The sequence below is a fragment of the Onychostoma macrolepis genome, chromosome 20 (genome assembly GCF_012432095.1).
Source record: "Onychostoma macrolepis isolate SWU-2019 chromosome 20, ASM1243209v1, whole genome shotgun sequence".
Classification (NCBI taxonomy): domain Eukaryota; kingdom Metazoa; phylum Chordata; class Actinopteri; order Cypriniformes; family Cyprinidae; genus Onychostoma; species Onychostoma macrolepis.
In genome coordinates, this window is record NC_081174.1 from 20153552 (window position 1) to 20170176 (window position 16625).

General features: G+C 38.4%; 1 protein-coding gene across 2 annotated transcripts in view; it reads right to left on the reverse strand.

The window, feature by feature from the left end:
- adgb (androglobin) overlaps positions 1-16625 on the reverse strand; it is a 44016-nt gene that overhangs the window by 13303 nt on the left and 14088 nt on the right. For both annotated transcript variants that reach the window (XM_058756299.1, XM_058756301.1), the window contains exons 13-21: positions 15575-15716; positions 12646-12688; positions 10622-10805; positions 10420-10483; positions 9673-9786; positions 9234-9342; positions 9010-9142; positions 2054-2168; positions 1331-1474 (exon numbers count right to left, since the gene is read on the reverse strand). In XM_058756299.1, coding sequence (XP_058612282.1) covers positions 1331-1474; positions 2054-2168; positions 9010-9142; positions 9234-9342; positions 9673-9786; positions 10420-10483; positions 10622-10805; positions 12646-12688; positions 15575-15716 — 1048 coding nt within the window. The remainder of the gene's footprint in view (positions 1-1330; positions 1475-2053; positions 2169-9009; positions 9143-9233; positions 9343-9672; positions 9787-10419; positions 10484-10621; positions 10806-12645; positions 12689-15574; positions 15717-16625) is intronic.

The following is a 16625-nucleotide window of genomic DNA, read 5'->3' on the forward strand; positions in this document are numbered from 1 at the left end:
TCTCCGTCATTCGCTGGTCAAAAACTTTAACTCCATTTGAACTTGAATTTCATATAATATTAAGTGCACACTGATCAGTAAAGTAAAGTCTGATACAATACCAACGCTGACTACGCAGTGTTGTTTAATTATTTAATTTTTTCCCCTTCTATTTTTTATATATCAATATATAATATATATATCAATATATCAGAATTTATTAAGAGACCAAAATACCAAATGTATGAATTGGATTTACAAGCATGTACAGCTACAATACTTCTTTGTTAATGTTTACATAGGTTAGGTCCTAAGGTTGTTTTAAAAGTTCAAATGTTTCAGAACTGAAGAGACCAAAATAAACCAGCTTTATGCATTGTTTGTTATTTTTGAATATTGTGCATCTAACATAATACATAATCTGCACGTTTAATAAAGTCCAGCTGATTCAAAATCGCATGGGATTAATCGTGCAGCCCTATTGGGGACACTTAATTTCCAGTGATATCGTCGAATTGATTGCACAAATACTATTAGAACTGAACTGAGCTGGATTATGACATCACTGAATTCAATAATGAAATACCTTTAACTGAAAATTGAGTGTTTACTATTGTCCTTCTGCACTACTGACACACTATTTTCCTATTTGATACTGTAAAGATGCTTTGACACAATCTGTATTGTTAAAAGCACTATATAAATAAAGGTGACTTCACTTGAGTTAATTTGGTAAATGTGATATCATAATTTAAAAAAAAAAAAAAAAAAAAAAAAAAAAATCGCAAATTTGTCACACATTTATGGAAATTACCACCACAAAATCAGTCATTTTGATCGCAAAAATCACACAAAAAAAATCGTGAAATCCTGGAGGGACTGAATACTGACAAAATAAATGTAGGTTGCATGGTTTTGACAAAACAAAACAAAAACTAAAAACCACAACTAATCCTAACATTTAATTTAAAATGAACTCAACTCAAAGTGGGCATGAGCACAAAACAAATAAAAAACTTTAATTAAATTTTTAGTGAAGTTAATTTTAAATTAAAGATTAAGAATGAAAAATGTAAAGAAACAATGAGTTTTTAATTAAACTAGAAATTCAAAAGATTAGCAATGGCATTTCATAGCTGCTCGGTGGTACAGTGCTATGAACATTGGTGATGAGTCATAAAGAGCTCAATTTCAAATTCTGAAAGAGCACATATTTTATTAATTAAAAAATTAAGGTGTTTCTGTGGCTGTTAAAATTCAAAAGGAAATGCAAAATAGTTTGTTCAAATAGAATGTTTTGGTTACACAGTGGTCTAACAGAGGGTGCAAACCAGACCTGTGTTTAACCCACCCTTTGTTGCTGTATGCCTACACCATGGGTCTTCTCAAGTTCTTTGGTGGTTGATGGTAGTTCCTCTGGATCTGAGAAGCAGCTGATCACTCGACCCAGGGCTCTCACGATCATTACAGCCTGCTCACAGAACCTCAGACTCTCCTTGACAATTCAGAAGAGAAACATGAATTCACAACAACTGAATTTTTTTTTGTCATCCGGTTGCTGCTATAAAGAACTGATGCACTGACCAGTGGCAAGACTAATGGATTAATTGACTAGTCAATGCAACTTCAAGCAAATGTGACCCTGGACCACAAAACCAGTCATAAGGGTAAATTTTTTTTTAAATTGAGATTTATACATCTGAATAAATAAGCTTTCCATTGATGCATGGTTTTTTAGGATAGGACAATATTTGGCCGAGATACAACAACTATTTAAATATCTGGAATCTGAGGGTGCGAAAAAATCTAAATATTGAGAAAATCTCCTTTAACGTTGTCCAAATTAAGTTCTTAGCAATGCATATTACGAATCAAAAATTAAGTTTTGATATATTTACTGTACAAAATATCTTCATTGAACATGAGCTTTACTTAATATCCTAATGATTTTTTGCATAAAAGAAAAATTTGACCCATACAATGCATTTTTGGCCATTGCTATAAATATACCTGTGTGACTTATGACTGGTTTTGTGGTCCAGGGTCACAAATGTGTGTGTTAATGTGTGCATGCCTTGTCAAGGTATGGCATAACAGTCTCCTCATCACCAAACACAAAAGGAGACATGCTGAATAGATGTAGGTGGACGGCCAATGAAGCACTTGTGTGCACATGAAGAACATGACGCCTAGTGAGAGAGAAAAAACAGTGCTGATTAGAAATTTTATAGTGTTTTTAATAGACATTGGTCTTTAGTGTTACAATGTAAATATTTATATAGTAAGTTGATCTAATTTTAATTAAATAAAATGCCGGATCTATATGAACTTATTCTTACAAGATCTATTTTTATAGTCATGCCTTCTCACTTACAACCAGGAGTAAATGCTTATGCTGTTGAAATCATTTACAGTATGTAGTATGTGATCATCATATGACTAAGACTAAAGCACATGGCACATTAGCAAAGCAGCAAAATACTCCTAATTCATAACTTCAAATTAGAAGACTGATTTGCAAGATCATGCACTGTTACTAGTGATGATGTAGGGATTTCGTACATGCAGCATTTCGTTCATTTATTTGAAGTCAGCAAAATCTCCATAAGCTTATAAAAGCTATTATTACAATTTCGACTGAAGTTGCTCTTACACCTTTTAAGCACCCTCATAAACCCCCACGGAACTGGACCAGCTCTGCAATGACATATTAGCTTTACATAATTTGTCGACAGAAATCAGATTTCTCAACAATACAGAGGAGTATTAGGTGGAGACTAAGGGAGAGAGAACAAAGGAAAGAGAGAGCCTTTTGGTAACATTCTTTTTTTTTTCCTGAATGTATGATCCTCAAAAAACTATTCAGATATGCCTACACTTGGCCCTCCTCTTCCCTCAGTATGACCTCTGAATGTAGGCTTCCAGCTTTTAGGCCACTATGCTGCTAGAAATAGCAGACTGGGTCATATCTCTCTCTCTTTCTGTATCTCAGCCCATCTTCTTATCTCTCTCTTCTGTTCTGGGCTCCTAAGAGAGAGTGCAATACATTACATGAACCTTGGTAGTGATGTTGAGAGATTTTTGTTGGATTTGAACAACTGCAACAGTTCACATCACAGTGTCGACTGTCACAGCACTGATATCAATGTTGGGACCACTTCTGAGAACACTTACTGTAAATAAATATATATTACATGTATACAGTGGGGGGGGGGGTCATTTGATCCCCTCTCTTAAAGGGAGTGCTCCTATCTCAGCTTGTTACCTGTATAAAATTCAACCTGTCCACAGAAGCAATCAATCAATCAGATTCCAAACTCTCCACCATGGCCAAGACCAAAGAGCTGTCCAAGGATGTCAAGGACAAGATTGTAGACCTACTCAAGGCTGGAATGGGCTACAAGACCATCGCCAAGCAGCTTGGTGAGAAGGTGACAATAGTTGGTGCGATTATTCACAAATGTAAGAAACACAAAATAACTGTCAGTCTCCCTCGGACTGGGGCTCCATGCAAAATCTCACCTCGTGGAGTTTCAATGATCATGAGAACGGTGAGGAATCTGCCCAGAACTACACGGGAGGATCTTGTCAATGATCTCAAGGCAGCTGGGACCATAGTCACCAAGAAAACAATTGGTAACACACTACGCCTGAACTACGACTGAAATCCTGCAGCGCCCGCAAGGTCCCCCTGCTCAAGAAAGCGCATGTACAGGCCCGTCTGAAGTTTGCCAATGATTCAGAGGAGAACTGAGTGAAAGTGTTGTGGTCAGATGAGACTCTTTGGCATCAACTCAACTCGCCATGTTTGGAGGAGGTGGAATGCTGCTTATAACCCCAAGAACACCATCCCCACCGTCAAACGTGGAGGTGGAAACATTATGCTTTGGGGGTCTTTTTCTGCTAAGGGGACAGGACAACTGCACCGCATCAAAGGGACGATGGACGGGGCCATGTACCGTCAGGGCCAGGGCATTGAAGCCAGCCAGGGCATTGAAAATGGGTCGTGGATGGGTATACCAGCATGACAATGACCCAAAACACAAGGCCAAGGCAACAAAGGAGTGGTTCAAGAAGAAGCACATTAAGGTCCTGGAGTGGACTAGCCAGTCTCCAGACCTTAATCCCATAGAAATTCTGTGGAGGGAGCTGAAGGTTTGAGTTGCCAAATGTCAGCCTCGAAACCTTAATGACTTGGAGAGGATCTGCAAAGAGGAGTGGGACAAAATCCCTCCTGAGATGTGCGCAAACCTGGTGGCCAACTACAAGAAACATCTGACCTCTGTGATTGCCAACAAGGGTTTTGCCACCAAGTACTAAGTCATGTTTTGCAAACAATTAGCATGTTGTTAAACGAGAGTACAATCCATTGAACACACTGTACTTCCATTCCTAACACACAGTGTGTGTGTGTGTGTGTGTGTTCCGGCACGATCACTTCAACTGTTTCCTTTTACCACCAGAATTAACTTTAAACACTTATTGTCTTATTAATAATGCATCACTGTATAAAGGTCTGCTTTTATTTGTGTACACTCACAATGAAAACAAAAAAAGAAAACAAATAGTGATGTTGAGAGATTTTTGTTGGATTTGAACAACTGCAACAGTTCACATCACAGTGTCGACTGTCACAGCACTGATATCAATGTTGGGACCACTTCTGAGAACACTTACTGTAAATAAATATATATTACATGTATACAGTGGGGTCATTTGATCCCTCTCTTAAAGGGAGTGCTCCTATCTCAGCTTGTTACCTGTATAAAATTCAACCTGTCCACAGAAGCAATCAATCAATCAGATTCCAAACTCTCCACCATGGCCAAGACCAAAGAGCTGTCCAAGGATGTCAGGACAAGATTGTAGACCTACTCAAGGCTGGAATGGGCTACAAGACCATCGCCAAGCAGCTTGGTGAGAAGGTGACAATAGTTGGTGCGATTATTCACAAATGTAAGAAACACAAAATAACTGTCAGTCTCCTCGGACTGGGGCTCCATGCAAAATCTCACCTCGTGGAGTTTCAATGATCATGAGAACGGTGAGGAATCTGCCCAGAACTACACGGGAGGATCTTGTCAATGATCTCAAGGCAGCTGGGACCATAGTCACCAAGAAAACAATTGGTAACACACTACGCCTGAACTACGACTGAAATCCTGCAGCGCCCGCAAGGTCCCCTGCTCAAGAAAGCGCATGTACAGGCCCGTCTGAAGTTTGCCAATGATTCAGAGGAGAACTGGGTGAAAGTGTTGTGGTCAGATGAGACTCTTTGGCATCAACTCAACTCGCCATGTTTGGAGGAGGTGGAATGCTGCTTATAACCCCAAGAACACCATCCCCACCGTCAAACATGGAGGTGGAAACATTATGCTTTGGGGTCTTTTTCTGCTAAGGGGACAGGACAACTGCACCGCATCAAAGGGACGATGGACGGGCCATGTACCGTCAGGGCCAGGGCATTGAAGCCAGCCAGGGCATTGAAAATGGGTCGTGGATGGGTATACCAGCATGACAATGACCCAAAACACAAGGCCAAGGCAACAAAGGAGTGGCTCAAGAAGAAGCACATTAAGGTCCTGGAGTGGACTAGCCAGTCTCCAGACCTTAATCCCATAGAAATTCTGTGGAGGGAGCTGAAGGTTTGAGTTGCCAAATGTCAGCCTCGAAACCTTAATGACTTGGAGAGGATCTGCAAAGAGGAGTGGGACAAAATCCCTCCTGAGATGTGCGCAAACCTGGTGGCCAACTACAAGAAACATCTGACCTCTGTGATTGCCAACAAGGGTTTTGCCACCAAGTACTAAGTCATGTTTTGCAAACAATTAGCATGTTGTTAAACGAGAGTACAATCCATTGAACACACTGTACTTCCATTCCTAACACACAGTGTGTGTGTGTGTGTGTGTTCCGGCACGATCACTTCAACTGTTTCCTTTTACCACCAGAATTAACTTTAAACACTTATTGTCTTATTAATAATGCATCACTGTATAAATGTCTGCTTTTATTTGTGTACACTCACAATGAAAACAAAAAAAAGAAAACAAATAGGATGTCGCTTTCTGCCATTTGAGTTTCCTTTCCGTGAACAAATTAAGCGTGTCACAAAAATGAACTGAAACTCAGCATATATAGGCTGTTATGTGTCGCACTGCCCCCCCCCCTTGTTTATCTGTAAACTAAATCAGATATATTTCAAGAATGTATTCATTGTATGTATATACAGTGAGGAAAATAAGTATTTGAACACCCTGCTATTTTGCAAGTTCTCCCACTTAGAAATCATGGAGGGGTCTGAAATTGTCATCGTAGGTGCATGTCCACTGTGAGAGACATAATCTAAAAAGAAAATTCCAGAAATCACAATGTATGATTTTTAACTATTTATTTGTATGATACAGCTGCAAATAAGTATTTGAACACCCTGCTATTTTGCAAGTTCTCCCACTTAGAAATCATGGAGGGGTCTGAAATTGTCATCGTAGGTGCATGTCCACTGTGAGAGACATAATCTAAAAAGAAAATTCCAGAAATCACAATGTATGATTTTTTAACTATTTATTTGTATGATACAGCTGCAAATAAGTATTTGAACACCTGAGAAAATCAATGTTAATATTTGGTACAGTAGCCTTTGTTTGCAATTACAGAGGTCAAACGTTTCCTGTAGTTTTTCACCAGGTTTGCACACACTGCAGGAGGGATTTTGGCCCACTCCTCCACACAGATCATCTCTAGATCAGTCAGGTTTCTGGCCTGTCGCTGAGAAACACGGAGTTTGAGCTCCCTCCAAAGATTCTCTATTGGGTTTAGGTCTGGAGACTGGCTAGGCCACGCCAGAACCTTGATATGCTTCTTACAGAGCCACTCCTTGGTTATCCTGGCTGTGTGCTTCGGGTCATTGTCATGTTGGAAGACCCAGCCTCGACCCATCTTCAATGCTCTAACTGAGGGAAGGAGGTTGTTCCCCAAAATCTCGCAATACATGGCCCCGGTCATCCTTTCCTTAATACAGTGCAGTCGCCTGTCCCATGTGCAGAAAAACACCCCCAAAGCATGATGCTACCACCCCCATGCTTCACAGTAGGGATGGTGTTCTTGGGATGGTACTCATCATTCTTCTTCCTCCAAACACGTTTAGTGGAATTATGACCAAAAAGTTCTATTTTGGTCTCATCTGACCACATGACTTTCTCCCATGACTCCTCTGGATCATCCAAATGGTCATTGGCAAACTTAAGTCGGGCCTGGACATGTGCTGGTTTAAGCAGGGGAACCTTCCGTGCCATGCATGATTTCAAACCATGACGTCTTAGTGCATTACCAACAGTAACCTTGGAAACGGTGGTCCCAGCTCTTTTCAGGTCATTGACCAGCTCCTCCAGTGTAGTTCTGGGCTGATTTCTCACCTTTCTTAGGATCATTGAGACCCCACGAGGTGAGATCTTGCATGGAGCCCCAGTCCGAGGGAGATTGACAGTCATGTTTAGCTTCTTCCATTTTCTAATGATTGCTCCAACAGTGGACCTTTTTCACCAAGCTGCTTGGCAATTTCCCCGTAGCCCTTTCCAGCCTTGTGGAGGTGTACAATTTTGTCTCTAGTGTCTTTGGACAGCTCTTTGGTCTTGGCCATGTTAGTAGTTTGATTCTTACTGATTGTATGGGGTGGACAGGTGTCTTTATGCAGCTAACGACCTCAAACAGGTGCATCTAATTTAGGATAATAAATGGAGTGGAGGTGGACATTTTAAAGGCAGACTAACAGGTCTTTGAGGGTCAGAATTCTAGCTGATAGACAGGTGTTCAAATACTTATTTGCAGCTGTATCATACAAATAAATAGTTAAAAAATCATACATTGTGATTTCTGGATTTTTTTTTTTAGATTATGTCTCTCACAGTGGACATGCACCTACGATGACAATTTCAGACCCTCCATGATTTCTAAGTGGGAGAACTTGCAAAATAGCAGGGTGTTCAAATACTTATTTTCCTCACTGTATGTACTGCAGATTTTATATATAAATATAACAATGTAATAATATTTAGTATTTTCACATCTAGGTGGAAAAAAATAGTAATGTGTACTACTGTCTGTTCAAAATAAATGAAAAGAAACCGAGCATAGTAGATTTTTTCCCCCCTGTTGTACCGAAATCGTATCGAACCGTGACCCCCCGAACCGAGGTACGTACCGAACCGTGACATGTGTACTGTGCCACCCCTAATCAGTATATTATATTGCAAAAGATATTAACATGAATCACTGCATGATTTAAAAATGCTCCAAATAGCACATTGAGCTCCAACTGATGCAAGAACATCTGACATAATATTTTATATGGACGAAAATGAGGCTGTATTTGAAATGGCGAAGGTCCTAGATTACTTAGATCACTCCCAAAGCTGGAATGGAGTTTTTGTCTATTAAAAGTCTCTCGGAAAATGTTTTGTCAGCTGAACAATTAGCATGTTGTTAAACAAGAGTACAACCCATTGAACACACTGTACTTCCAATCCTAACAGCCTTATTTTCTTTGCTGTCAAAAAATCCCTTACTAATGTCTATCATATATTGACCTAAAACAGTGTAGTCATTTCTTTTTTTTTATTTAAATAATTTGTATGTTTTTTATTTATTTATAGATTTTATTTAAATTTTTCACTTCTGTTTTAAATAAATGCTGTTGCATGAGCTCCAAATCAATTATATTAGAATCATATAAGAAATCATATTAGAATGATTTCTTAAGGATCATGTGAAACAGATCCTAGAATGTGACGCTAGAGCAGGGTTCCTCAACTCTTTCCCTGGAGGGTCAATCTGCTGCAGAGTTTAGCTCCAACCCTGATCAAACTCACCTACCTGTGATTTTCTAATGATCTTGAAGACTCTGGTTAGCATGCTCAGGTGTGTTTGATTAGGGTTAGAACTAAACTCTGCAGGAGTGGGCCAGATTTGAGGATGCCTGCACTAGAGTAATGGCTTCTGAAAATTCGGCAATTGCGGTGATACTGTGGTTACCCTGGAGGAAGAGAAAGCAACACAGCTTTACTAGCAGTAGTTTGAATCTGCACCACAGGGAATTCAGAGACGATGCTCTTCCACGAGAAAGGCTTAGCTGTTAGAGAACCAGGTCTGGCTGATGACTCCTTTTCTGTACACAAAACAGAGCCACACTTTAGACAGGATCCTTGTTCTTGTGAACAGACAAACTGAGTGTGAACAGTAAGTCTATCTGTCCTTACTTTCTTCCAAATTCTCTCCCCAGTGCACCAAAGCTGAGAATCCAATGACAATTTCTGTGGGTAACAGGCTATCCACAAAAAGGAAGTGAGTACCTTTCCCATCTGCAGACTGAGAGAAGCAAGAACAATGGACAGAATAGAACAGCATCAGCAGACCTTATTAATGTGTTTCGTTTTGTATGCATCTCAGGAGACAATAGAATATACACACACACACACACACACACACACACACACACACACACACACACACACACACATTTCATAAACTCACACTCACAGTAATTACCAAATATTAAATCAAACCACATGTTCTCAGTGGATAAGGTTTTCAAAAAAAAATCCAACTCACCAGCATTACAGCAAAATGGGGAGGGAAGAGCAAAAACAGCATGGTTATCAAAAACCTCCCATTGTGTTTATGTGTATGTGTGTGTACCTGTGTGTGAACAACTGCAGTTGAATCAGGTTGTCTAGCATGAGCGGACACAGAGTGGGTGGAGGCCACAGCATTGGACAATGCAGCAGCAGACAGCCGAGAGGAGATGGAGTTCTAACAGAGAATTGAGTCACTTTCATGTTCTTTCCTAACACAACACATCCCTCCCACTACAGATACCATAATTATACCAAGCACAATTACAAATGGCACAACAACAGGTTTAGTTGATTCTTATATTAGGTGTTTTTATGATAATGCATTCTGAATGTCATAGATACAGTCAGCAAGGGGGCCCAGCCCACCCATAGAGGAAAATAAATTACAGTTACCACAGCTACGGACTCATGGGGAATATTAAGAGTAATAGGGAAGCATTTGTTAAATTTTTATTTATTTTTTCATTCATTAAGCAAACTGTTTGTGTTTGGGGGGGTTTTCCAGCAAGGGCACAGGGCACAAAATTGACAGTAAAGGCACTTATAATGCCAAAAGAGATCCATTTCAAATAAATGTTGTTCTCTTGAAGTTTCTATTTGTTGGTGAATTCTGAAAAAAGTGCATCACATATATTAAGCAGCACAATTTTTAACTGATGTTAATGTCGTTACTTTAATGATGTAATTATAATTTAATGTAACCCCAAATGTAAAAAGAAGAAGAATATTTTTTAGTTTCAGTATACACTAGTAAAAATATTACTATTTTACATTTAATATTAAGATTGTCTTTCCTTCAAAAACCTACTTTAAAGTGTGATGTCTTACACTGATGTGCATAAGTATCTGGCTTGTGAAAAACCAACAGCGTCCTGCAAAACACATGATTATTAGCATATTATAGCCTGCAGCTTAATAGTAATTTAAGAGCATGAAGAGTTTATTTGACAAAATAGCAAAGGATTAGCATAATATGGCTTAGGCTATTGCTGGAGATGATTGACCCTTACTGGAAGCATTTAGTGAAGTTGTGCAGGTCCACCCATGTCTCCAACAGCGGGGGTTTTTCTGATGCTAATGCATCCTGGGACAGAAGCAATGCACCGCTGGACTCTTTGGCTGTCTGTAGCCTCTCCTTATCTTTTCCATCTGTCTCTTTGTCAGGCCCTGAAGTTGACTTCACTTCTTCCATATCTTGGAGATTGAAAAAAAAAAAAAAAATGTTATACAATAGTCTATTACAAAACAAGTAAACAATGTTAGTAGGAATACACATAAGTGACCTTGCCTCTTTCAGTGCTGAAATAGTAAGGCCATATTACAATATCAAGTAACCAAGGCTTGAAGTAATTTGTAATTTTCTAGGGAGATGTTTGAAATGAGATTCTCTAAATAAACATTGAGAAATATTTTTCGCATTGCTACTACATACAAAAAAAAGCTTAATGTTTTTACAGCCCTTTCAAACAACTATGGAAATATATCAAGAGAAATATGTTCAGTAAAATAACATCTTATTGCCAGTCTTACTTATTTAGCATTATATACTTATCAATACAGGACCTAACAATGGGACTTAGATGCCCACTGTTGGGGAAACTACTTACATTTAAAGTTGCAATGAAACAGAAGCAGCAACAGATATTTTCTTCTGTATTATGATGTGAAACCAATTATTTAAAAGAAAAAAGTATGGTACTACACTGCAAAAAATGCTTTTCTTACTTAGATGTTTTGTCTTGTTTCCAGCCAAAATATCTAAAAATTCTTAAATCAAAAAGGATTTTCTAGACAAGTAAAAATTATTGTCTTGTTTTCAGCAAAAACAAGTGAAAATTAAGTTGTTTTTCAAACAGAAAACAAGATTATTTTGTTTACCCCATTGGCAGATTATTTAGCTTGTTTCGAGCAAAAGCTCACTTAATTTTGACTTGTTTTGCTGGAAACAAGACAATAATTTTTTTACTTGTCTAGAAAATCCTTGATTTAGGAATTTTTTAGATATTTTGGCTGCAAACAAGACAAAACATCCAAGTAAGAAAAGCATTGCAGTGTATACTTAGTATTCATTTAGAAAATAGTGAATTTTTAATTTCATGACAACTGTAAACATTTTAAACTTCAAGCAAGCAACTACTTTGAGAATAAAAATCATTAAACCAGCATAAAATAGTTTTCTAGGATATATTAGCTTTTCATGAATATACCATGATTAACTCAGTGGTACCAACCAGTCAAGCTCATTTAGCCAATCAGGCACTGTATTGAATTTATAAATGCTCTTTTATTGGTGTCACTCAATTCATTATGCCAATTTTGAGAATACTGTTATACATTGCAGCTTGAAGTCATTACATTATGCGTGCTGTGCTGACGTATTAGACCATGATAATATAGATGCTGTAGCAAAGCCATTCACTCAGTTTACTTATCCACAGGTGTTACTAAGCAACACACTGGGCTCTCTGGGAAAGCACATAATTGGCCTGTGGTGATGAGGGGCGAGCACATGATCATGATCACAGAGATAGAGATGATGCCATGGGTCTATGCGTGTAAGTTTGCATCTGTGTTTGTGCTGATGAAAAGAAGATGGATTGGATGGGGGAAGAGAGGGATAAACGAGAAAGTGCAATTGTGAAGGCAGCCAGCTATCATATCATTACAGCAGCTATTAGCCTCACTGCTCTGATGGCTAAACAATGACTTGAGGGAGATAAGTGAGGCGAATTATCATCTGCCTTTACAAATTCATTCTTTTCACTTCACTTTCATTGTATTGCACATTGTTCCAGAAGCACTCAATGGAAAATGAGTAATGCTTTCCCAATCTTCCAACTGAAACAAAGCTTGTAAATGATGGCATGGATTATTTTAATAAAAATATTTCGCTTGAAGTGTCTCCAGGTCAGCTTTCAATCTCAAAATTACGCAACACATTTAACTGGCGAATATGAGAATTAAACATATACGCTATGTGTTTGAGTGACAGGGCGGACTGAGCTGTGGCATTGTTTACGGAGACACGTCTCACCGTTGGCGATGCTGTCGTCCTTTTTCTTGTCCTCTGCTGTTACCTGGGGGGAAATGGAGGGATAAAAATTGCATAGGGTGAGCTGGGAGAGACATGGCAGAGGAGGGCAGAGGAAAGCAGTGGGGACAGAGGACGTCCACATTCATCCAGTCAGCATGCGCTGAGCCCGTTTGGCTTCCAGAAGCCGATGAGAAATCCTCTAATCTGACATCTGGACTCCCACCAGAAAGGGTTTTCTCCTTCAATTAACTGCTCACAGGAGAGCGAGTGCCATAAACATTAAGGGCACTCGGATGGTGACAGGATTAGGGGACACGGGGTTTGATTAGCATGTCAGTCTTTACTCGCTAATTGAGACACCTTTTTGTAAAACTATTCGAATGTGCGTTTTTTTTACCTTGTAAGTAACCCGGTGTGATGCCATGGAAACAATCCAGCTGTAGGCCTTAGAAACTTCTCCAATGTGCTTTTTTTCCCCATGATTGAACCCAACCTCGTGTCACTTATAAAGCCCTTTAAAGCCTGAGGAGTCGTCCGACTGTGCAATTTAAATGTGGAGGACAATTAGGGGCTCTCTCTACGCCACATCTAACGAACGACAGCGCCAGTGATTCAGAGATAGACTGTGACTCACCACAGATCTGAGGTGAGAGTGGAATGGAGGAAAAGAATGGAGAGGAGAAGAGAAGAGGCAGTCCAGTAATTTAAATGTAATTTTTTATTACATTTAAATTTTTTAATTACATTATTTACTACATGGTAGTAAACACTTCAGGGTGCATTCCACACATTACTGTGGTAAACTAGCTCCTGTTCGTACCTAATTCGGCTGACAACATTATCAGAAACTCAATATAGGTCTAAAATATATCAGGTGACCTCAACCAAAAAAGAAAACTGTATTCTTTCTTCTCTCTGTGGAACATTGAAGAAGATATTCTGAGAAATGTCTCAGTGTTTTATGTCCATAAAATGGAAGTCAGTGGGCTCCAATGTTTGGTTCCAATGTTCTTCAAAATATCTTCTTTTGTGTTCCTCACAAGAAAGGAAGTCATACAGTTTTAGAATTACATGAAGGTGATTAAATGATAACAAGCATTTTTTTTTTACTGTCCTCATTAACTCAACCTCATGTTGTTCCAAACCCCTAAAAAAAAAGAAAAAATGAACATTTTGTCACTCCCGAACATGAGTAGATATTAAACAGTGTCACTGAAGCTTCAAAAAGAATATGAAAAGCACCAACAGTACTTCTCTCATTAACACTCTTAAGGAGAATTATGCCATATTGCTGGGGGGGAGGGCACTTTTTGTTAGTTTGTTTTAGTTTTAGTTTTAGTTTATATGGAAGCCCGTTTCTGCCATTCAATTTAAATAAAAAAGGTAATTGCGATTTTTGCGATCTCGTAATACTGACAAGAAATTTGCAATCGCAATTCTGACATTATAGCTCACAACTGCAAGTCTATATCACACAATTCTGAGAAACAAAAAGTTAGAATTGAGAGATATAAACTCGCAATTGTGAGATAAAAATTTGCAATTACTTTTCTGTTATTTTTAATTCCATGCCGACAATGGGCCTCCATAAGTTTATTTTATTTTAGCTTATTATTAAAACTTATTTTAGCCAAGTAAACATCTCTAATTTTCACATAGGTTTTTATAAGTTTAAGTTCTTTATTTCATTTAACAAACGTTAATGAAAAGAAAAACGGAAAAGAGAGGCCAGTATAAATAGTCAGTGAAATTTTGTGTTCCACAGAAGGTCAGAGCCACTGTAAATAATGTAAGTAATAGACATTAATGATTTTATTTTTGGGTGAACTATTCCTGTAAGAGTACATCAATCCAGTTAGATCCCACAGGCACATACACACACGTCCACTTATCTTACAAACTACATGGAAGCTATCTGTCTCAGTCCGATCTAAGCTGAACCCCTTATGAGACATCCACTCTGATGACTGACAGGCTAATTGTGCTGCTTTTTATATCATTCCGAGGACATGACCTGTCCTTTTATGCAACGAGGCACGCGTGTTTTACCATTCTCTCTCTCTCTATTCTCTATCTCTCTAACGCTGGATCTGCCAGAGGCAATCTCTTGATTAGGGAGACAGGCAGAATGACATTGGAGCTGGAAAGAGAGAGGCGTTAGAGGATGTCATAGCCTCGGCCTCCCGGCCACCAGTCGCACTACAGCCAGAGAGCAGAACATTTTGATGCACACTGCTTGTACAGATGGCATAAACTGAAACACACTGCCACACAGCATACAGTGCAACCCCTGGAGTACAGTCAAACCCTCAACTGCATCTGTTCAGAGAGAGCAGTCACCATTCATACGACATAAAATACTGTTCAAAAGTTGGGGTTTGTAAGATTTGAAAGAAATGCATACTTTAATTTAGCAAGAATGCATTAATTTGATCAACAGTTAAAGACTTTTATAATGTTACAAAATTTCAATTATAAATAAAAGCTGTTATTTTGAACTTTCTGTTCATTAAAATATCTGAAAATATTTAAAAACAAAACAGCAGAACTCTTTTCAACATTGATGCCAATAATGTTTTGTGTGCACCAAATCAGCATATTAAAAAGATTTTAAAGGACAATGATTTTGATTCTGACGATTTTGAAAACAGTCTGCAGTAATGGCCGCTGAAAATTCGGTTTTGCTACCACAGAAATAATTTATATTTTAAAATATATTACAATAGAAAACAGTTAGTTTACAGTGTAATAATATTTCACAATATTATTGTTTTTTGTATTTTAATCAAATAAATGCAGCCTTAATGAGTATAGGAGACTTTTTAAAAACAGTAAAAAAAATAAAAATCTTACTGACCCCAAACTTTTAAACAGTGGTGCACCAATCACATAATAGTTTAAGAAAACATATCCATTTCTTCAGAGATACCTGGGTGGTTTCAGCGGTGTCCAGTGCATTTAGACTGTTCTGAGTGATGTCATTCTTAGTGTGGTCATTTTCACTATCATCCATTTCAGAGAAGGAGGTCAGATTAGAATTATATCCACGCCTCTTTACACCACCCTGCTCCCTAAACACACACACAAACACTGCATTTAATTACAAGCATTACTATCTTGTATTTATATCCTAGAAAAACATAAAACAAAAGCACCACTTCCTGAGGATAAGCACAAATGTTTCATGCTCTAAAGAGTTTCAGGCTACTTAAGTGTTACTGAATACTGTCTTGTGCTTAAGAGCAGTACAATGAGAACCTCGGCACAGTCTCTGTCCCTGTTTGACTCTCCCACACAACCAATTACTGCTTTTAGCACACACTGTGCTAATGTACTCACACGTGCAACTGAATACCTGGAAATAAAACAAAGCTCATTCAGACACTCTAAATAATTCATGCCTGGTGGGTAGCAGGCATGCCATTTGGTTCAGTTTTGACATGACAGACCAAAACTTTTCCATTTGGTTCAAGCTTCCTGCTGGCGGATCTGAGAAATTGAGGATTGATTGATATGAAAAAGTACTCATTACCACCTGGTGTACAGAGAAATGGACACATACATACTATATGCATACAGACATACATACAGTACATAGAACTGTTTGGAAGTAGATTCACTAGTGTCCAGAATCAGGACTAGCGATGCCCGATTTGCACGCCCATGAATTTTGTGTCAGTTCTTTTGAATGTCACAAATCAGTTTGCAATTCAGTCTTATGGTTTTAAATGAGGTTTAAAATATAGTAAAGTTTTGTTTCATGTTTGTCGAATGAATCAGAAAAATTATTTTGAGATTGTTTTTCACATAACAGCAAGCCAAACAGTTTTGGAACAACATGAGTAAATGAGTTTTCATTTTTAGGTGAACTATTCCTTTAAGCTTCACCACACACACAGTGTTTCTGGTTGTCCTCTCCTGATGATGCCTACATTAAATTCTGGAAACTATACCTGGAAAGGCATCCTATGATTTGCCAG